Raw genomic sequence first — 22,873 nt, 5'->3', positions numbered from 1 at the left:
ACTGTAATATAGAGATACCCTTGAAAGCTATTAGGAGACTTCAGCTGGCTTTAGCATGAAGCAGCCTAGGACTTTATGGGAATACCAAGGTAACATTATTTGTAATTCGGGCTCCTGGATATCCCTGAGAACAGTCACCCACCAATCCACACAAACTAACAAATGCATTGCTCTGATAATTTTGATTACTGTTAAAAGCAATAATTCTGGGTAGAATTGTTTTTTTCCCCCAGCATTCAAAGTCAACTTTGGTCTCAATTCACATGCCAAAGAGCCGGTAATAAGAATATATTCTGTCTTACATTAAGATATAATATATTAGCTTGCCACACTACATCACTATTGTGTGCGTTTTCACAAAGGGAACAACATATCTCTGTTTATGTTTACCAATCCATATGAAACCTTGTTCATTTTCAGTGATATTCTGCATGTATTTCTATGCAAAGAAGCCAACAAGATCCCACAAAGCATTTATCAAACAGGGCCGAAGATTGCTCAATAGAAAAGAGGCAAGTGCAAGTAACAAACTCAAAATATGCATTTTTGATATTTCCTAAAATAGGAAGGAAACTAGCTATAAAAATTCCTGATGAATAATATCTGGAAAACATAATTTACTGTAAGGCTATCAGTTAATGAAGCCTGCTTTAAAATCATTAGGCACGGCCATAAGCTTTTTGTTTTGCTTCCATGAGGGAGAAAACATGCTTTTCACACATTCCCAACCGAAGCTTTTAAAAAATGGTTCTCAGCGCAAGAGGATTCCTCTTACATTACAAACCAACTTCCATCTCTTACACAAAGGCTCATCTGGAAAAGAGGCCGTTTACACTGTTTATAAAATACTGTCACATAAAATTTGTAAGGAAAAAAAAAAGCCATTCACTAAAAATAGCTTGCGTAAGTAAGGGATTAGAGTAGTTTCTGCTGCTATAATTGCTCCTTTGTAGTTTTTTTTTTTCCATGATGTTTCTGAACAGCGCCTTTTGACTATGTTTATTAAAGTCAGCACATCAAAAAGGATCAAAGCCACTGCTAGTGAGAACTTAAAAAAAGCCCCAAGTGTGTTGTGTTGTCTCATGGGAGAATTATGCAGATTCAAGTAAACAAGTGCAAATTGTTGAGGTTTTAATGAAAATTTTCTACAATTATTGAATCTGAAGTCATTGGTTATTGTAACATCTGTACAACAGATGGCCATTTTGTATAAAAGGCGAGCAAAGCTATTTTGTCTGTTTTAACAAGTACATCTGAGAGGACGGGTTTTTTTTTTTTTGTCATTGTATGCCATTTGCTTCAGCAAATAATTCGTAAAATGCAGCTGGTGCAGCTGGTCACCATGGTTATGTGATTGTAAAAAACTGGAAACACTGTGAAGTATTTACATATTAGTTTCATATGCCAAAATCAGCTTTATTCAGCTCAAAAACACTGCCATAAAATTGTTGAATATAAAAAGAGATTGGCTCTTACATAGACTTGAGCTTCTATGTTCATTTGAAATGAAGTTACTGCAATTCATCTTCAACTATGCTTAATTTGGGCTTAGAAATAAAATAGCCTCCTTTAGAATAAGCAATGATCTATTAAATGGAATGGAATGAAACTGTACTACTGATTTACCAGGATGTTTAAAAGAAGTTATTTAAAAAATAAATAAATAAATTTCCTGTCTAAATTATTGCATATGAGTTATCCTTGATTAACATATTCCTTTTACTATTGCTCTCGCTTCCCAAAGTTGATCTATCTGCCTCTATGCACCTGCATGTTTCCAAAAGACAAAACTAAGGAAGCAAAAGTGTGACATTAATTTGCTTTGCCTTTTGCATTCTCCATAGGAACTTTTTTCTTTTTAACAAATACTTTTCACATTCATGCATTTCATTGAAATAAATTATTGTACACCTGATCAAAAGGTATTTTCAAGAATACAGTTTTCATTTTTTAAAAAAAATAATGCATAGCCTTTTCATCTTAATGTCATGCAAAGGTAGAGGTTTTCACTCATTTCCCTTTACAGGGCTATCTCGCAAATAAAAATATGGCTTAAAAAGATATATATAAGGAAACATTTAAATCACATTTAATACAAAAATCATAAAAATATATAATATTTGCCTAATGAAATATTAGATAATAACACACTAAACCAATCGTAAGTGGAAATAATGCATTTTCAACATTTTTTAAAAAAATTGAGCAGATTGAGCAATTTAAATTTCTTGGAATGAGGAGTTTTAAAAATGGGGTTACCACAGAATAGGCCAAACCTCTCATATACAGCTGTTTATTCTTTATACTTGGACAAGAAACCTGCCTCAAATGTTGATGCAGAAGTGTAGCTGAACTTATAAGGTTGCAGTGGGCTTTTTAGATAACCTGATCTCAAATCATTTATGAATTTATTGGCTCTTATCTGTTATTCACTAAATTAAACTCTACGTAGACATAAATTAAAGCATAACACTAAGCCATAGGTAACATTGTGAGACTGAATCTCAGGAATATGTTTCCCCTGCTTCCTTGAGGGAAGTGAAAAGGTTAAGTGTGACCGACCGTGGGAGATGGGGGGAAGTAGAGAGAAAGGATGCTGCCTAAGGAATGATCAGATAAGAGAGGGTATGGCCTAAAACTGCATAATGGGCAGAGAAAGAGACTCAGAAAAAAATCTTCCCTAACTTCTCAGGCTGTAAAAAAAATGGAACAGACTTGCAAGATTCTGTAACGTAGCCTTAAATAATACAGTAGAATTAGCTCACATGGCATGTTTCCTTTCAGGTCTGCCTGGGAAAGTGGACAGGAAATAATAAGGCTCTTACTTTAGGGTCTGAATAAACCAGTTTCCAATCATTCATAAACTTGGAAAACGTGTTTATTCTAATGATAGTTCATTCAAACAAATCTGCATCTGCAACCACTTTTACATGGTTTGAACTGGTTAGTTTGTTTAAAATAACACAATATAATAGTTTCCAAATTTGGAAACATCAAAGGAAACCATAGGTTTTTTTCTCCACCAATGAAAGTGGAAGCTTTCAATTTGAAGGCTCAATATCACATACAGTATATTCAGATATGGGTTTCTTTTTCTTCATTCCCTATTTCTTCTTTTTCTTCTTCTTTCATTTATTTATTTTACTTACATAGTGGCTTTCCACAAATATTACCAATAGGGTGAACTATTTAAAATTAAGTAATTAGCAATCAAATATTAAAACATTAAAACCACTTTAAAACAATTTCTAGCATTTTAAAATCTAAAAATAATGAGATATATCTTAAATGTCAAGAAAATAGGAGCCAGGTTAAGCTTGGAAGGGAAACCATTTCACAATTTTGAGTGTAATTCTGGAGAACATGTTCTTCTATGCTTGACTAATGCAACTGAGGGTATAAGAGTATTTCCTGCAAATTTTAATTGGGAAGAGGGATAGAATCAAGATCACGTGAAGTGTTAATACCACTTTATAATGCCTTGGTAAGGCCACACTTGGAATACTGCATTCAGTTTTGGTCACCAAGATGTAGAAAAGATGTGGAGACTCTAGAAAGAGTGCAGAGAAGAGCAACAAAGATGATTAGGGGACTGGAGACTAAAACATATGAAGAACGGTTGCAGGAACTAGGTATGTCTAGCTTAAGAGAAAGAAGGACTAGGGGAGACATGATAGCAGTGTTCCAATATCTCAGGGGTTGCCACAAAGAAGAGGGAGTCAAACTATTCTCCAAGGCACCTGACGGTAGAAAAAGAAGCCATGGGTGGAAACTAATCAAGGAGAGAAGCAACTTAGAACTGAGGAGAAACTTCCTGACAGTTCTAACAATTAATCAGTGGAACAGCTTGCCTCCAGAAGTTGTGAATGCCCCAACACTGGAAGTCTTTAAGAAGATGTTGGATAGCCATTTGTCTGAAACAGTATAGGGTTTCCTGCCTATGCAGGGGTTTGGACTAGAAGACCTCCAAGGTCCCTTCCAACTCTGCTATTGTATTGTATTGTATTGTATTGTATTGTATTGTAATGGGCCAATATAATATCTGGATTCAAACCATTTCAAGTTTTCACATTAAGCCAAACCATTGACCTGGCTAGAAAAAAAAACACATTGGCAACCAATCCAGAGCAACAGGAAAAAATATGATTGTGACAAAACAGTTTGCTTTTTTGCTTACTGTTCCATTTTTAGAAGTGTATACAATATGTTGGGGACATAGTAACAAAATAGATGTGATGAAACCAAGGCTTGTGTAATTAATGCAACAAACAGATTTGGACAGTCATACCAAATGCACAAAAAATAGTTGGAAGGCCTACTGTACTTCTTATAATAGGTCCCTGAAGATATGATCAAAAATAGTGTAAGATCAAAGAGCACTCCTGTTCTTTCAAGATGAAAAGCAAACGCTTCTAGAGCATGATTGAATTGTATTCTCTAAATCAGGTATTCTAATTTTCTGGATTAGCCCATTCTAAACTGAAGCAATATTCAAAATGTTTCATTGATTATTTAGTTTTAGAAAACAAAGTGCTGTAGATCTTTGTGTCATGTGTGTATTGGTGGTTCCTTGCTCTAAAGCTCTGGAGCCATCCACATGTTTTTTTTTTTTTGGTATGTTCACTATTATACAGGCAAATTAAATTTTGTGGGGCACCATAGCTAATAGCTGTGACGCCAAACTATAATTTTTAAATACTAATTTTTGAACTCAAACCAACAGAAAAATGTTGGTTTAGTGCCTGCAAAAGTGCAACCCACCATGTCCAGAAGAAATAGGATCCAAAAGTGATGAGATTACCAAGTGAACAATAAAACATAATAGAAGCCATAGCCAAACCAAGACAAAAATATTGTTCCTCACATGCTTTGGGGAAACAAGTATGCTTCTTCATCAATATAATTTGTATTTGTCTCTGAAACTCCAAAGATATTTGCAGATCAACTCATTAAGACTTATCTAAAGGAAAAATTAGTCCAGCATACTCTACCTGCTTGAGAAGTACGACAGCCTAGAGTAGAGTCACATGAGCTTTCAAAAACCAGTGAGCATATTATTTGATAGATACATCTCAAAACACATAAAAAAATATCTTTGTTCAAAATAAAAAGGTCCTGTCTCCTTCTCCTCAGTTTCAGAAATATTTTTTCCCAATCAGGAGTCTCTCTAGATCAGGGGTGTCCAAACTTGGGAACTTTAAGACTTGTGGACTTCAACTCCCAGAATTCCCCAGCCAGCATTGGACACCCCTGATCTAGATATATAGCTTTCAATTTTCAGTACTGCTCTGTCAATATGTTTACTGCTAAAACTTGGGGGCATGTCCCAAACTTGGCGCCTTCCAGATGTAGGGACTTCTATTGTCATATATCTGGAGGACACCAATGTTTTTAAAAGTTCATTTTGGTTACTTCCATATGTTGAATGAAAACCTGAATGAAGTGGTCCCGAAGTAAAGCTATGTATCCATTCTTTAGGTTTATTAGTCATGTTATAACAATATGCTATATGTAAGGTTAATTATATATTAGTACAGATAGTCTTCAACTTACGATCATTCATTTAATGAACATTCGGATTTACAATGGTAACCTGTCCTTACACAACTGTTGCAGCATGTGATCAACATGTGGATGCTTGGCAACTGACTCGTATTTATTACAGCTGCAGTATCCAAGGGTCATGTCATCCCATTTGCAACCTTTCCAAGGGGCTTCCAACAAGCAAAGTCAATAAGAAAGCCATCTTTTCCTAATGACTGTAATGTTTCGTTTAATGACTATGGCAAAAACAATTGTAAAATCAGGCACAACTCACTTAATGACAACTTTACAAAGTGATGGAAGTTCCAATCCCATTTGTGGTTGTAAGTCGAGGACTACCTGTACTGTTGTCAGGATTCCATTTTCATAAGCAAAAATAACTTCAAAGTTCTTACCTTTAGTCTTACAGTTGACTTTGACATTCAAATTTCCATTGAGGTTGGATAAAGATACCAACAGGCGAGGTTTAAAGGGATTTGGGCAAGTTTCCACAGAAACCATAATCTGAGTGGTATGGATAGAAAATTGCTGACAACAGGAAATGCTCATCCATAGGTTTTCTTGTGGTGAAGCTTTTTCCCCTCCATAACTATGATCTTCAGAGTTGGAAATCTTATTTTTGCAACACTGGGATGTATATGTATCGTCCTGCTTTGGGATACCATCAGTTGCTGAAACATTTTCCTCCTGGGCCTCATAACCATTCCTTTGCCTTAGCTTTTTCAGAAATTGTTTTATTTGATCTAACTTGACAAAACTGATATTGGCTTTCAGAGGCTTTGATATATCCACATTTATGCTGGCTGCGGGAAAGAGAAAGAAAGAGAGAATACAGGTTTTTGCTTGTAAAAATAATCTAATCTCAAAAAGCTATGATGGTAATGTGAATGTTAATTTACAGATTTGTTAGGTAATTTATAACTGAGGTCTGTACTTTAGAGCACTGTAATTAGACATTTAAAAGTAAATACTTTTTATACTAATGCATAATTATTAATTATTAAAAAGCACAAGCCAACCACACACACAAAGAAGAGCTGGATGAAGACACATATTCCGCTTCATGAAGACCCTATGAGCCATAACACATTGCAACATATGGAATTACAGAAAACAGAAATAAATTCAAAGTGTATTTCAATGCAAGCAATATTTATATAATTTCATCAAAAAGTGCACTACAACCCACCAATATCCTTAAAAAAATACATGTATACTATTATAGGCAAGTCACCATGCTGGCTGGGGAATTCTGGGAGTTGAAGTCCACAAATCTTAAAAGTTTGAGTTTTGGAGACCCCTGCATTGTTACATCATAGGCATGTGTTTTTTTCCTTTGTATTTTACACTTTGATAAACTAATAAAAATGTTTTAATTTGGAAATAAACATGGAACACAAACCAACAAAATATACTAAGGAACCCCAAAAGCCAGGACCAAAGGAAGATAATACAGGACTAATTTACAAACAAAAATGCAATAAAGTATTAATAATATTATGAACACCACTCTGTAGAACAAACAGGCAGAAGACCAGCAAAACATATCCATGAACAAGCTGTCAGAAGACACAACACAACTTCACTAATCTCCTTGCATATAGATAATCTTCAGAAGAATTTCAACTGGAAAACAATGACAAACTTTAGAAAAAGTCAAATTGTAAAATACAAGCAAATTCTTAGAAGCATTATACTCTGACCGAATAGGGATTAATAAGAATATTGATTCAAATCCTGTTTTATGAAGATGTCAAAATATGTAATGAAAAATTCAGCATTACAAATCCAATCCGGTGATCAGCAAAGCAAACAACATTCCCCAACCACACAGCAATCAATCAACCCGTACATAAACTGGAACCATTTCATTATGAACCAAATAACCCAAACTGAACCACAATTCAACAAGCACTGCACAAAAAGAATACATCCCCCCACAACAAGCTATCCTAACATATAGTATTTTCCCTGATTACACAAGAAGCAGTCAACACACAGGTAAGACAGAATAATCACCTTATCAGACAAATAATCAAATAAGACCTCAATCTCTTATAAAATATCTGTCTACAGTTTACCATATTCAAGTGTGCGCAAAGCAGTAAAAACGAACAAATATATAATCCCATTTAATCACTGAACATCACTTCTCCAAAACTTACGTATTGGTAACATTCTCCAATAAACTAATGGAACATCTGCAATCCAAGAAGCACAAGGAACTCCAATAATGCATCAGACTGAGAAAAAACTCTTATTTGACCTACATTTCTAAAAGGTGGAGGGAGCAAAGCTTCAAGTCATTTACCTCTAATCAAATTGTCAGAGAAGGACTGCAAAAGTAAGGTGACCAACCGTCCTCCTTTAGGGAGGACAGTCCTTCTTTTGTAAGTTCTGTCCTCCCTCGAAAAGTGTCCTCCTACATGTCCTCCTTTTTGATATTTGAAGGCTAATCTGTTGCGCTTTATGTGACGTATTTTATTAAACAGTTTTTAATGGTGTTTTTTTTACTTCATCACAAGTATATTGAACAGATATTGAATCTTGTGTTGAATTTTTATCTAAAGAAATGCTAGACATTAAAATAGATGACAATTGTCTCTTTGAAGAAATTAGAAGAGTGAATGTATATTTAAATTCTGAAAAATTAATACAATCGGAAAATCAACATGGTGAAATTGATAAAAGATGGGTGGATATTTTCAGCCATTTCAAAAATGAACATATTCCATGTGAACATTTATTTATACTTGTTCAATTTACGTTGTGCTGCCCTGGAACTAATGCAGCAGTTTAAAGAGTTCTTTTCAATTGCCAATGATTTTTCTACAAGTGAGAAATCGAGATTGAATGTTGATACTCTAGCTGCAGCACTTGCCGTAAAATTCAATATGAAGGATATTTCTTGTTCAGATATTTCCAATATATTGTTAGAAGATGATACATTGACAAAAAATATTAATTCAATGGAAAAGTACTCATTTAAATAATAATTAACAGGCATGTAAGCATAATTACAATATAAAATGTTGCAAATGTTTTTATTATGCATATATCATATTTTAGTGTATTATTGTTGCAATGAATAAAATATTTCTTTTATTTACGATATATTTTTTCCAATTTATTTGTCCTCCTTTTCATTGTAAAAAAGTTGGTCACCTTAGCAAAAGGAATAAGACCCCCTGGCAGTTGTGGACAAAAAAAGGGCCAAACTTTTTATGGAAGTAAATTAACACATTTCTAAATGACTAACCATGAACAGAACATCATATTTGTTCATTTCTTTACTGTATTTATGTCCTGCCACAATCCAGGGCCTGATGCTGCCAGGGTTCTGGAAGAGTCTCCCAGAATCAGCCTAGATCTTTCCTCCTTCTTAAGTTTTCATGAAGATGGTAAAAAGAAAATGACTTTGGAGAGCATTAATGTTCATGCACTGCAACATCTTTTATTCCATTTTACTTTATTTTATTTTATGATGTATAGAGTCTTTTGGACTGGGGATTTATAGCTGTTATTTTATTAGTTTTATTGCATTAATCATACTGTAGATATAAGATTTATTTTTATATTAAATATGTGAGTGGATCTTGGATTAAATATTCTCTTCATGGTTAATCATTTGGAAATGTGCTAATTTACCTCCATAAATAGTTCAGCCTTCTCTTTGTCCACAAATAGCACTGTGTTCAGAGGATCTCACTCCCTCTGTAATCCTTGCCTGACAGTTTGATTAGAGGCAAATGCACACATTGATCCTACATCCATTTTGACATGTTAACATTTACCCTCCCCAATGACACAATTTACAAAATTGTATTTTCATTCTCTCTCCAATTTATTTATTTGTTTATATTTCTTCAATATTAGGGCTGTGCAAGTCCTTTGTAAAAGTTTACTGAAATCAATGGGAATAGATGAGAAGCAGCTCCCATTAAAGCAGCTGCATCTTTTCCTAGGCTTTTTGTGAGGTATTTTCAACTATCTCTTTAGTGATTTGATGTATAGTCGTTTTTCATTTTCCCCAATAAAATATAATCATTCCTAAGAATTGTGTTTAAAACCATTTTTTCTTTCCTCCTTTTAGCTAATGGAAATCCCTCACCACAAAGAATCAGATAACTTATAGAACTCTGAATTTACTTTGGAAAGTAGGATTAATTGTTATTTTCTTTAATTAGCAAAACATTTGGTTAATGGATAATGGATACCCCAAAGTCTTGTGCCAATTAGCCTGTCATATCTGTTAATATTATCAAACGCTTCCCTCTAGTAAGCTGATATTTAGCCTGCATCAAAAATATTCCAAGCATTCTTATTATGTGGGTCTTCTCATCAACACACCAAATGGTTTCTAAGCATTAGCAAGAAAAGTCTGAAAGTCTGGTAAAAGCTTAGTGTGTTCAATTTCCTTGTTGAATTGCATTGTTCTAGTTTAACTATTAACTTTAAAATCTCACATTTTTGTTATCATCTGGGGTACATACACTGAGAAGTGTAATTGATGGCAACAGAACTTGCTTCCAAATAAGATTTTTTTCAGGAGAAATTCTGCTTCTTCAGCTGATGTTGTCTGATAGAGGTGTTCCTTAATGACATTTTTAGATTTTTGCAATAGGAAAAGTTTTGTTAATTTCTCCTTTTCTTCTTGGCCCAAATGCGAAGGCTGAAGACCTTGCTAAATCTCTCCCTTCTTCTGGAAGTGCTTTTATAAAAGGAAGAATGTCAAGGTGTTTGGGAAGTTGGCAAGTAAAGACAGCTTATTTCCAGAGAACCAATTTGTTTTGGGCTTTCAAAAAAAATGGTTTCATCCTGCCTATGTCAGTATATATTACATGCATTTTCTAACTGGGAGTAAAACTAGACTTTGATTGAGTGTATAGTATCCAAATGTTTATGAATACTGTCCTTATCATTAATAGGGAATGCTACATGAGGTAGTGACTTAGTAAACCAGCCAAAGGACTAAACCATGATAGGCAGATGCCATATCTATGGGCTATTGACAAAATTATGGCATATGAAATATGTATGATTTGAATGTAAGAAGACTAAGTGGTAAAAAGCAAGAATGAGCTACTGACATGAAAGTAAGAGAAAACAAGATACAGATGCCAGGTCCATGAAACCAACAGAAGAAGGGAGATAGAGTTGAGCATCATTTAAAACCCACAATTCAGCAACATTTTTTCTAATATAAATAAAAAATAATTACAGATGGATAGGACTGAATATGAAAATAATATGAAATGCAAAAACAATATTATGTATTATAAACACCTTAGACTGATGAAAAAACATTCCCATTTGAAGCCCCAAAGATGCTGTTCCAAAAAGCAACTGGACTTCCTTGGGGTTTTTTTCCTTGAAAATGTTTCACTTCTCATTCAAGGAGCTTCTTCAGTTCTGACCGAAGAAGTCAGAACTGAAGAAGCTTCTCAGGTGAGAAGTGAAAAGTTTTCAAGGAAATATCAAGAAAGACAGTCTAGTTGCCTTTTGGAAAAGCACCTTTAGAACAACCATGACCCAAAAGGTTGAGAATCTCCATAGACATTCCCACCTGCAGATTTTCCTAGAACTGTCTTTTGCAATCAACTAAACCATATTTATTTGAATGAATATTTGCTCTTTGGCATAATTCACTTCCTCTAACAAAAGAATTCAGCTTTATAACTAGACAGTATCACTATCTCAAAAGATATTTCTAAAAAAAAGTAATGAAAAAATAACCATACCCAAGTACTGAAATGCTTTTGCAAATGACCCTAAGTTAATCAGAAAAGTATGTACTTCAGTCAGTTCCCTTCTCATATATTATCTCTCATTAAATTATATTTAAAAAAACTCATTTCAAAGTTAAGCAACACCATGGTTAACAAAACTGTTAAACTGGGATCAAATGAGCACATTCCTACATTTATATATGATGTCATATTAGACAGCCTATAATTGAACTCTCTGAGAAATACGCTTTTTCAAAAGAGTAACTATCTGATCTCATGCTACTTTTTCGCCCATAGACTGACTGTGATTGAAACAGGTGCTCCTGCTTTCAATTACAGAGGGCTAGCATGCCAGTGTGAGGCCTGGATTAGTTCACCTTCTCACAGGGAATTTGTCTCAGTTGGGAATGGATTTATTATGGCTTCACACATGGAACGGAGCTCATGTCAACTGAGGGCAATGACACATCGTATGATTCAAATTAACCTGCTGTGGACTGTTCTGCAGGGCTGAGATTGTATATTAAAATGACGACATTTTAAAGCAGTTTGAAAGAAACCAGGATTGTCCAAGTGCAATGGTTCCAATTTGTTCCAACTAATCTATCACCTGCTGGAGATATTATTGTATTGGGACATACTGGTAGCTGCTCCTTTCCAGTTTTCTCCAAACCACTGACCTTGCTAATGGGTACAATTGTTTCCTTTAGAGTAAAGAGGACAGAATCTGTACAAAGTGCTTTTTTATGGATGGCTGGATGTATGTTATTCATCACAAAATGCAAACAACAGAAGGGAGAGAAGGGAAACCCTAGACATGCAGAGCTCACTCAGCAACCTTTCAATTCTCATTCTTAATATATTTCTCAATTTGAACTGGCTAAAGGTCTATAGCAAATCACTTTAGACCCTTGAAATCCTAACTTTCAAGAAGCTTCATAATTTAATATATGAAAAACTTTCCCAGAAAATAACATGAACAAACAACTCTGGGACAGAACAGCTTGAAATTTTTTGGGACTTGTGATTAGATGTTAAATTTTATGAATTACTGACAGTTTTTGTAATATATTATGTCAAAAACTGTGATAAAGTGTGTTGAAAATTTCAATACTTCCTTATTCCATATATTATTCTATTGTATACTTAGAAATAGTACAAAAGTGTTAGTGATGGTTCACCAAAATTAAATGACCATTTGAATTTAATCAAAATTCATACTTAGTTGCAAATGATTCACCAGTATTACATAAAATATTCAGAAATTGCTAAGATAAATTAACTAATTGATTCGTATTCTAAAAAATAACGGGGTATTGAAGAAGTAATGCAGTTTGATTGATGACAGAAGTTTTCCTCATTTTCCCATAAAAAGCATTCTCTTACGTGAAGTGTTAATACCACTTTATAATGCCTTGGTAAGGCCACACTTGGAATACTGCATTCAGTTTTGGTCGCCACAATGTAAAAAAGATGTGGCACTCTGGAAAGAATGCAGAGAAGAGCAACAAAGATGATTAGGGGACTGCTAAAACATATGAAGAACTGTTGCAGGAACTGGGCATGGTTAGTTTAATGAAAAGAAGGACTAGGGGTGTCATGATAGCAGTGTTCCACTATTTTAGGGGCTGCCACAAAGAAGAGGGAGTCAAGCTATTCTCCAAAGCACCTGAGGGTAGGACAAGAACAAGCAACTGTGGAAATTAATCAAGGAGAGAAGCAACTTAGAACTGAGGAGAAATTTCCTGACAGCTAAAACAATTAATCAGTGGAACAACTTGCCTCTAGAAGTTGTGAATGCTCCAACACTGGAAGTTTTTAAGAAGTTGGATAACCATTTGTCTGAAATGGGATAGAGTTTACTGTCTAGGCAGGAGGTTGGACTAGAAGACCTCCAAGGTCCCTTCCAACTCTGTTATTCTGTTCTATTCCTACACTTGGCCTAACCATGAAATAAACTGCCAGTCTCAAATAGCAATGCCTCCTTTCCGCAGAGATGGGATTACTCAACCAACAGCATGCTGAATATAGATTAAGGGTTACATGTTCAAATAATCCAGGAGTTTGGCTATAGAGCCAGGATGTCTAGGAGAGAACTGAAGAATTGTGTCTGGTAAATCACCAATACGCAATGGGGAGTCATCAATGAAACAACTGTCACACATCTACTGGATCTACCACCACATCAAAATGATGAAAGTAGCATTGTTCCGTAAGTTCCACACCAAGCAACAATCTTGCCTTGCATGGGTACAATGGTGTTTTTATCATTTGCCCCTCTTCATGTAGACACTGTTGAAAGCTTGAGAGAACACACAATATGTGCACACACTATTTAGTATAACTTCAAGCAGGCAATGCAAAATTTCTATTTGCTTAGTTCACTTATTGTTGACTGTGGAGTACATGTCTCTTTAATGGCTAGTGCTTATTCATGTTTAAAGTTTTTGGTTTGAGCTATTAGAAGCATTCTCAAATATTGAAGTAATTATGCCCCATTTAAGACATATAATCTGGCCTTCCCATCTACAGAGATTTTGATACTGTGCTTTTGTCAAGAGTATCAATAAATGAAATAGCTGATATAATTACAGTACGCTATTCTCTGTATAAATAGCAAGGTATCATAATTGGAAGGAATGTTATAAAATATATGAGCTAACTAAAGTTTCTGAATTTGGGCAGAATACAATGGAGTACAGATAGTTCTTGGTTAACAACCACTCATTCAGCAACTGTTCAAAGTTATGATAATGCTGTACGAGTGGTACTTATGACTTTCTGGTCAGTATACCACTCTTGCAATCATATAGATGATCTGGGCACTTGGCAACTGCCTCACACTTATGATAGTTGCAGCAACTCATGGTCACATTATCACCATTAGTAAATCTTCTCTGCAGGCTTCCCACAAGTAAAGTTAGTGGCAAAGCCTATGGGTAATGTTGCAAGTCATTCCTGCCACTTTTTCACCCAAGGGACCTTGCATTCTGTGTCACATTCACATTGCACCACCCCCTTTGCAGCCCATATGCACTCACACAGCATCACAGCACCCTATCTGCATGCACTCATGCAGTGCTGCAGCAACCTCTCCTCAACTCTCATGTGGTATTACAGCAACATCTTCATAGTCCACACGCATACGAGTACCGCAACTCTTATCCCCAACTGCATCAATCCCTCTCCAGCTTTATGTGATCATATAACTCTTCAGCATTGCCTCCCCAGCCCACATATACTTGCCATAGCACATAGTTGTAAACACATCAGATTCTTGCTTTAAGGATCTGGAAATTTTGATTAAAGATGGCAATGAGAACTGCCAGGATTGCCCTTGCCATAAGTGATGCATCACATCAGTGGTGGGTTGCCATTTTTTTTTTACTACTGGTTCACTTGTGTGGGTGGGCGGAGCCTTCCACTGCCATTACTACTGGTTCGCCTGATCCGGGCCGAACCAGGAGCAATCCACCTCTGCATCACGTGATGTTATGCTTTACGACCACATTGTGTAACAATGGAAATTCCTGTCCCAATTACCATCGTTAAGCAACTACAGCCTGTAAATAAATTGAAGACGTCTTCATTCAGTGAATATCAACTGTTAACTCAAGTTTGTAAGTTGAGTTACTGTACATTATTTTTTTAAAATGATAATAATGGAGAAAAGAATCTCTACACTTATGATCTGTGCCTGTTGCTGCAAGAAACCTAATTAATAGGTTAAATTTAGAATATCAGTTGACAATTGTTGGTCATTCTTACCTGGGCCATTGAGGAAGTCTTTTATCTTCAATGTTAAGAGAGGAGGTGGAATACCACTTTTAGCATCTATTTCCCCTGCTACTGTCTGCAACCAGGTCTTACAGTAGTCAAGTGTTTCTGGGAGAGTTTTTCCAGGATCTACAAATGATAAGATGACCGTTTATGATATATTGTTGATTAAATCACTAGCAGTATTAAAATAAGCCAAACTTTATTCTGTACATAATACTGTATCTATTTCAGGGCAAATATAAATGCTGCATTGTGTTAATTACACATTATTAAAAAGTATTGATTGCCAAATATTATCAATGCCAAATGTTAAAGCCATCAGGAATGGACAAATAAGCTTAGTATATCTGAAATACCTCTAGTAATTGTGCATCTAATAAGGTCTATAATCTAAATTTTGTTTCTTCTAGCAATACATTTATATTTTCTTCAGATGTCTTTAAAAATGATTTGCCCCAAAATAAAAGAAACTATAGAGATCAGAAAGCCACATGGTTCGAGATGCAATAGAGTGCTTTTACTTATGGGTTATTTGATACAGTTTATAGTTTCACTGACACTTCAATCCCTTTTTACAGCCATACTTTTGAAGTTGACTTCAGTAGCTTTTCCTCTTAGTTCTCTTTAATGGGACCTCTTTGCTGAATTCTTAATATTCCCAATAGTGACTAAAAGTTCACATTTGGTACCTCTCAGCTCTATGCCTTTCTTCATGTACAGGACACCATATATGAGAAATCAAAACTGCATAAAAAACATTTATGAGGTTTTGGCTGCTCATTTCCTTTCCTTTGCTTTGTTTGTTTGTTTTTGTAAAGTTGATTAGAGCTGAACAATAAAAGAATATAAGTAAATCTCAGTTAGGACATATCAACTTCATGACACTTATTCCTCTTCTGTTAAATAATGGTGTTTACCCAAAAAAAATTTAAAAACCCTAACTGCGCTTTAGATAATTTAAGGATTTTGCCAACCTGGGTTATTCATCTTAACAGACTGTTCTTTTTTTAAGCACACAAGCTTCAAACTTTAGTACAACAGCTTCATAATTATAGCCAGCATATGGTAACACAGTATGAGTTTTAGCACATCAAGTCTCTCTTGGAATGTATTATTTAGTGTAATCATGGTTCAGAAAAGCTGGCAGGAATTGTTTTACATGAATGACAAAGGAATTTACGGATTTTCAGTCCTATCAGCAAAAGGAGAAATGGAATTTATTGTCTGGCAAATGAATGCACTCAATTTGACAATATAATTTTTTAAATTTTGGGTGAGTATTTCAGTGTGTAAAAGCAATCTAATGTGATCTACGCAGATTAATGCCACAGAATTAAAAAAAAAAAACCAAGTCCCAGTTTAATCAGAACCATTGTGAAAAACTAAAATTAATGGCTATGTAGAACATGGTGTTCTGAAAAATTGGAAATGCCTTCTGCTAAGCAAATTTTTGCTGAATCATTTTTTTTAAATGGGAGAGTTGGTATCAATGGAAATTGTCCATCCATAAAAAATGATCCTCCATAGCCAGTTAGTCAGAGACATTACTGATAAAGTATGTTTAAACAAAACTAGGCTTTTGCTTCTGTCTTTTGCAATTAAAGGAAATGGCAGCTTTGGGCAACTAGTAATTAATAGCTGCTTCTGGACACACTTGTTATTGAGAGGCGAGAACTTCACAGGTTCTGTTAACTGATTCTTAATATTGGAAATAATCGATCAATAGACTATTTGATCAGGTTTAGATAAGAGCATCCTTTAGGGGGGGGGAAATGAAATAATAACCTTCCCCCCATAACACTGGGAGAGGGAAAATAGTTAAGTGACTGTCCACATGGTAAAAAATCTAGGTTCAGTTTGGCATCTTCATTATGTGGGCAGCATTCAGCATCTTAACTATTATTTTTGCATCTTACACCTTAAAAAGAAAATGTCATTTATGGAAAGGAGAGAATTTCAGCATAATAGAATTTAGATAAGTTAAATGAATTCAAGTGTTCAAGGCCAGATCAAGCATGTTGCAAGGTACTGAAAGAATCTGAAAATGTGACCATAGAACCATTAACTACCAATCTCCGCTCTTTTCGCAAGAAACTTAAGACCCACCTGTTCCAATTAGCTGGCCTGGCCCAACCGTAGTTTTAATCTTCAATCCCTCTGGCCAGTATTTTAAATTTTGGGGGGTAGACCTTTTAAGCTGTTTTTTAATTTTTATTATTACTGTACAGGCTTTATATTTAATCTGTTTTTAAGGGGTATTTAATATTTTTTACTGTGTATATGGTTTTTTAACTGCTGTCTGTACACTGCCACGAGTCCCTTCGGGGAGAGGGGGCGGTCTATAAATACAATAAAATAAATAAAATAAATAAATTATCAATAAGTTTTGAAGATTAGTCAGATCCTTGAATACTGAATGAGAACAAATGTCATCCCCGTCTTCAGAAAGGGGAAGGAAGAAGACATAAGCAAGAACAATGCTGCAAATCTGGCATCTTTACTAGGTAAGGTTCTTGAACAGATTATGAAGCAGCATGTTTCTGAGCCCATGGATAGACATTTTACATTTAATCGGATCTAGGAGGGGTATATCATAAATAAATCATGCCATGCTAGCTCTGCAGTATCTCTTTCCTTCATAGAATTACTTGGTTAGTGGGCCAGGAATGCACAGATACATTATCACTGGTCTTCAGCAAACTATTCAACAGAGTACCTTCTGATACTCTTCATAAAATGGTAAAATATGGACCAAATGATGCTCCTGTTTTATGAAATTACAATCAGCTTAATTACCATACCCAAAGATAATCAATGTTTCTAACCTGAATGAAAGCATAATGTGAAGTCGAACAGACCTGTTTTGGGCCCTATGTTGTTCAACATTTTTTTTACCAATGACTGGGGTGAGAGAGTTGGAGAGACACTTAAAAAGTTTGTAGATGAGGCAAAACGAATCTTTTAGATGAACGATAGATCAAAAAGATCTAGGCAGGCTTGAGCAGTGGGCTGAAATGTATAGGATGGGATTTAATTAAAATGTGAAGTTCTGTATTTGTGTAGGAAAAAATAAAAGGCACAATTATAAAACAGAAGAGAGTTGGCTTGGCATCACCACAGTCACATGATCAAAATTCAGATGTTTGGCAACTGACTCAGTCATTTCTCAGATATGCCGTATAGAACCTACACTGAGCGGAGGATAAAACTAAATGACTTTCCAAATCTATAGCTCCATGAAATCAACATCAGATGGGCACCTCTAACTTGAATGGATAAGACTAGATAAGGGAAGCACAGGAAAAAGCTCTTAGAAACAGTACTTGAACAAACTCTCTGCTATCCTTTCCCAACTTATTCTGGCTGTTCATCATTTCAGAAGAGAAATGACTCCTTCAATATGCCAGTCACAGAACCTATGAATTTTTGCATACTAAATCATTTATAGCTTTTAAAAACATATATGATATTGTATACTTGTAAGTATATAAGTAATTAATATGAAAATTTAAGTAGAAATGAAAATTAACATTGCCTGTCTTATGAAGCTAAAGAGCTTTTGCCATACATTGCAAATTATGTTGCAAACCGCCCCCAAAAAAGTCAACCAATCTGCTTTGGAATTCCAACATATTCTGACTGATTTAACACATGAAACTACAGAAAACTTTTCAGAATGACAGGAATAATTCACTGAAAATTTCCAAAATTTGGTTTGGGTCACGAACAAATTGGTTTGCAACCAAAGTTATGGAACGAATTATGGTCATGACCAGAGGTTCTACTGTATACCCAATCCAAAACACACTCTGATTTACAAGAGTGTGTGTAATATTCAGCATAACTTTTCCAAGATCTTAACCAATTCCAGTACCTGAATAGGGCAACAAGAGAAAAAATACCAGACTTATTTTTCTTTGAATATTTTGAGTTGAACATAAAGGTTCTTCTTGTGTTTAAAAGCACCTGAAGCGGTCTAATTCCTTACAACAAGTAGAATTATAATAGTACACAGCCACAAATAGTGGAGTAATTCAGATGGTTAAAAGGTAACTTATCTTACCATGTATGAGCTAGTATTTGTGTGTAAGAGATTAGGGGAAGGGACAGGATACCAACAAGAAAATGTTAGAAGATTTTGAAAAACTGTAGAACAACTGTATTGTGTTGCCTTCTGGGTGTTTTTATGTTAGTGAATCCAATTAGGCAGCCAATAAAACCAGTTCAAACTACTGAATAAATTAGCTCACATTTATCTAGAATAAACTTTTCCCCCCCTTTTTGTTCACACCTGAACAAAAAAAAAAATAGGCAGTGAATCTATGACCTTAAGGATAGTAAATAATCTTACCTGTGCACTTGTAATCTGATGCGACACCTTTGAGGACAGCATCAAACACAGATATTTCCACTCTTTGTTTTCTATGATGACAGCTTAAGATAAAAGATGGTTGGGATACAACCAGGTGCAAAAATGGCTCTAACCGCAAGTCTCCAGTTCCTCTGCGACCAGGCTGCCGGACAATAGTTACTCCCAAGGCTTGTCTAGCAGATGATCTTGTAGAAGCATGAAGACTTTCCAGAGATATAAGACCTGATTTTTTCCCAGAGGGCAATGAATTGTTGCAGTTTAGAAGATCATCAGCTGTTACTGATGAAAAACCTGCTTTGTCAGATTTCTTGCAATCATCAACTGCTTCTGGAAGGTTTAATGAACTTTTGACGGTTTTTTCACCCTCTTTTTGATCTTCCTGTGATTTTGATTTAAGTAAAGTAGTACATGAATAAGTCATGAAGGAGAATCGGCTGGCAGTAATAAAAATGTCAAATGGAATAAAGTTCAGATTCTTCACTATGGAAGACTGTCGGGAAGGTTGGGCAATGCGATGTTGGCTGGTGCCACTATGTTGTTCTATTTGGACTATTCTGATTTTAACACTGTCACTGCCAATGCCACTGTCCTGCGCTCCACTATAACGTGAAGATGTTTCAGCTGTAACGCCATCAGATGTATCCATCCTCTTCTGTTCCTGTTTGAAAATCTGGAGAGGAAAACACTGTATCATAAAATTGCTCCTCCTCCCATTCCTACATTAAACAATTGCTATATAAACAACAACAAAAATCAAGTCAGATAAAGTTATGTAAAAAAAGAAAAGTTAAGTGCTAAGTTAACTTTTAAAACAGAAAATCACTGATGAAAACTTATCAAGTGTCTAGTCCAGAGAGAATGATGACTTATAATGACATGCTGGGAGAAAGATGTAGCATGAAGAAAATATTTCCAAGTTCAAATGATTTTTATTCAGATGCTATAAAGATACAATGTCAGACAACGTCCACGATAAAGTATTGAAAATCAAGTAACTGAAGAAATTAAACTGTTTTAAGCATTTAGAGTTAAATAAAACTAAAATGTTGCTATTGTATTTTCTTGCAATATTGAAAAAGGGCACAATATCAATTTCATAAGCCAAAGCTGGCACGATTTATTAGAAGGGAATATAAACCTCATAATTGTTTTCTGTTTCATTATTGTATTAGATACACAATAATTTATTTTTAAAATAAATCTGAACTTACAGATTTTGCGTTTGTGGAATAGAATCCTTTGCTAGAAACTCAAGGTCCTCTAACTAGATCCATATGCAAATGTATCTTTGTGAGGTGGAACATTGCAGATAGGTAACCCTTAAAAGTAGCCAGCATAGCTACAAAAAAAGAGTCTGTCCAATGAAAACAATTAATATAATATTTTTCAGGTCAGATACATTTAGACTAGAAGATAAAGAATTAGCACAGTGCTAGCCACTGTGCTACTTTAATGTTTGAAAACAGTTTTAAGTTCCTTAACATCTATGAATAACCTAATACAGTGATGGCGAACCTATGGCACGCGTACCACAGGTGGCACGCAGAGCCATTTGTCAGGGCATGAGAGGCGCTGAGTCAGCTGAGTTCACCGTTTTTAAAAGCCATTTTTCGCCCTCCCCAGGCTCCAGCGGCTTTATAGGAGCCTGGGGAGGGCGAAAAGAGCCCCCCGCCCCCCCGAAGGCCCTCCGGAGGCTTCAGGGACCGTCCGGAGGCTTCAGGGACTGTCCGGAGCTTCCGGTTTGCTTGGAGGGTCGTTTGAAGCGCTCCGAAGGCGCAAGGGAGGGCGAAAAAAGCATGTAAAAATGGGGGTCGTGCCTGTTGTGCGCGCATGCGCACTGGGGGGGTCGCGCATTGCATTACGGGTGCGGCACGCCCACACACGACCCCCCTGCACTTCCCCGACTTGTGGCATGCGAGCCAAAAAAGGTTCGCCATCGCTGACCTAATATTTGCTGAAAACCTAATTTTTAAAAATTAAATGCTGGATGATGGGTTGCTCTGCAGCAGAGGTGTCAAAGTCACATTGTCACGATGGTGTCACATGAGTATCAGGACTTTCCCCCTCCCCTTTGCTAAACTGGGCATGGATGTGGCCAGCGTGTGACTCATTGACAACCTTGCTCTATAGAAATCCCCATTAACATTCAATCTATCTAATTACATCAAATTTAAGCCTAAAAGTATAAATAGACAATTATGTACTATAAACTAATCAAGCTTCTTCACCAAGTACCATGTTTCCCCGAAAATATGACATGTCCTGATAATAAGGCCATGCCACATTTCTGGTGGGCAAAAATATAAGCCCTCCCCTGCAAATAAGCCCCCTGGAGAACCCCCCCTCCAGCCAGGCAGAGCGCCACTCACCAACCTAGCGGTATCCCAAAGGTGCCAAGCCACAGAAACTGGGGGGAGGGGACAAAGGTGATCACATTGCTTGGCGCCTTCGGGATACTGCTAGGTTGGTGAGCGGCACTATGCCCAGCTGGAGAGTGGGGTTGTCGGGTGGCTGCTCTCTTGCGAGCGGGCTCCCAAAAGCACGGTTTGCCGGGTGGCTGCTCGTGAGCGTGGTCGCTTCATGGCTGCTATGATGCGCTGCTGCGACAGCGCAACCTAGCCGTTCGCCCCTGAAGCTGTGCCCAGTTCTTTAGGAGCCCGCTCGCAAGAGAGCAGCCGCCCGGCAACCCCAAAACAATAAGTCCTCCCCTGATAATAAGGCCCGAACCATATTTTGTGAGTCAAAAGAAAATAAGACCCTGTCTTATTTTCAGGGAAATAGAGTAATCTAATAAGATTCTAGCTATAAAATAAGCCAGTTTCCGACTCAAATATTCAACCTTACATCAATACATAATCCTGCATCACATTTTTACAAAAATATGCTCAATATGCCCACCATTGTCTTCATCAATCTGAAAACAGCATCTGATACAATTGTAATTTAAATGTTTTACAGGAAATCAGCAGCAACCAAATCTTGCTTGAGTGATTATATTATTCTGTGATAATTTTTATTCTAATAAAATAGAACAATGCAATTTATATCTTATTCTTTGTTTCAATTAGGCGAGACTTTCAACAAAAAAAGGTTACAATTAATTATTCAAAAAGAAGGTGAACTATGAACATAAATGGTATCCATATGGAACAAGCCAAGTCATTTAAATAATGGTCCTTTAGTTGAAAGCAACACATTTGAGAACTTTCATCTTACAAACAGAGGCTTCAAATGTGCTTATTAGATGTGATAATCAATCAGGCTTCTGTTTCAGCAGTAGTTGAATTTCAGACCTAAGGCAATTTTACTTTTATTCAAGAGTGCATAAGTCTGTCTTTATCTCTCTATATAAAAGCCAAATACACTCACTCATCACAAAATCTCCACAACCGTAAAGACTACAAACTTGAAATTTGGCACGTATGTTCCTCTTGGCTTTTAGGTGCTT

The 22,873-nt window shown here is 35.9% G+C and overlaps 1 protein-coding gene across 4 annotated transcripts in view; it reads right to left on the bottom strand.

The window, feature by feature from the left end:
- The window catches only part of VPS13B (vacuolar protein sorting 13 homolog B), a 391,865-nt gene that overhangs the window by 103,245 nt on the left and 265,747 nt on the right, over nucleotides 1-22,873 (bottom strand). For all 4 annotated transcript variants that reach the window (XM_081951024.1, XM_081951026.1, XM_081951025.1 and 1 more), the window contains exons 34-36: nucleotides 19,405-20,095; nucleotides 15,042-15,179; nucleotides 5,940-6,347 (exon numbers count right to left, since the gene is read on the bottom strand). In XM_081951024.1, coding sequence (XP_081807150.1) covers nucleotides 5,940-6,347; nucleotides 15,042-15,179; nucleotides 19,405-20,095 — 1,237 coding nt within the window. The remainder of the gene's footprint in view (nucleotides 1-5,939; nucleotides 6,348-15,041; nucleotides 15,180-19,404; nucleotides 20,096-22,873) is intronic.

The sequence above is a fragment of the Natrix helvetica genome (assembly GCF_964273705.1).
Source record: "Natrix helvetica genome assembly, chromosome: 4".
Classification (NCBI taxonomy): Eukaryota; Metazoa; Chordata; class Lepidosauria; order Squamata; family Natricidae; genus Natrix; species Natrix helvetica.
Note: the sequence above shows the minus strand (reverse complement) of the source record. Positions and strands in the feature narration are given on the sequence as shown.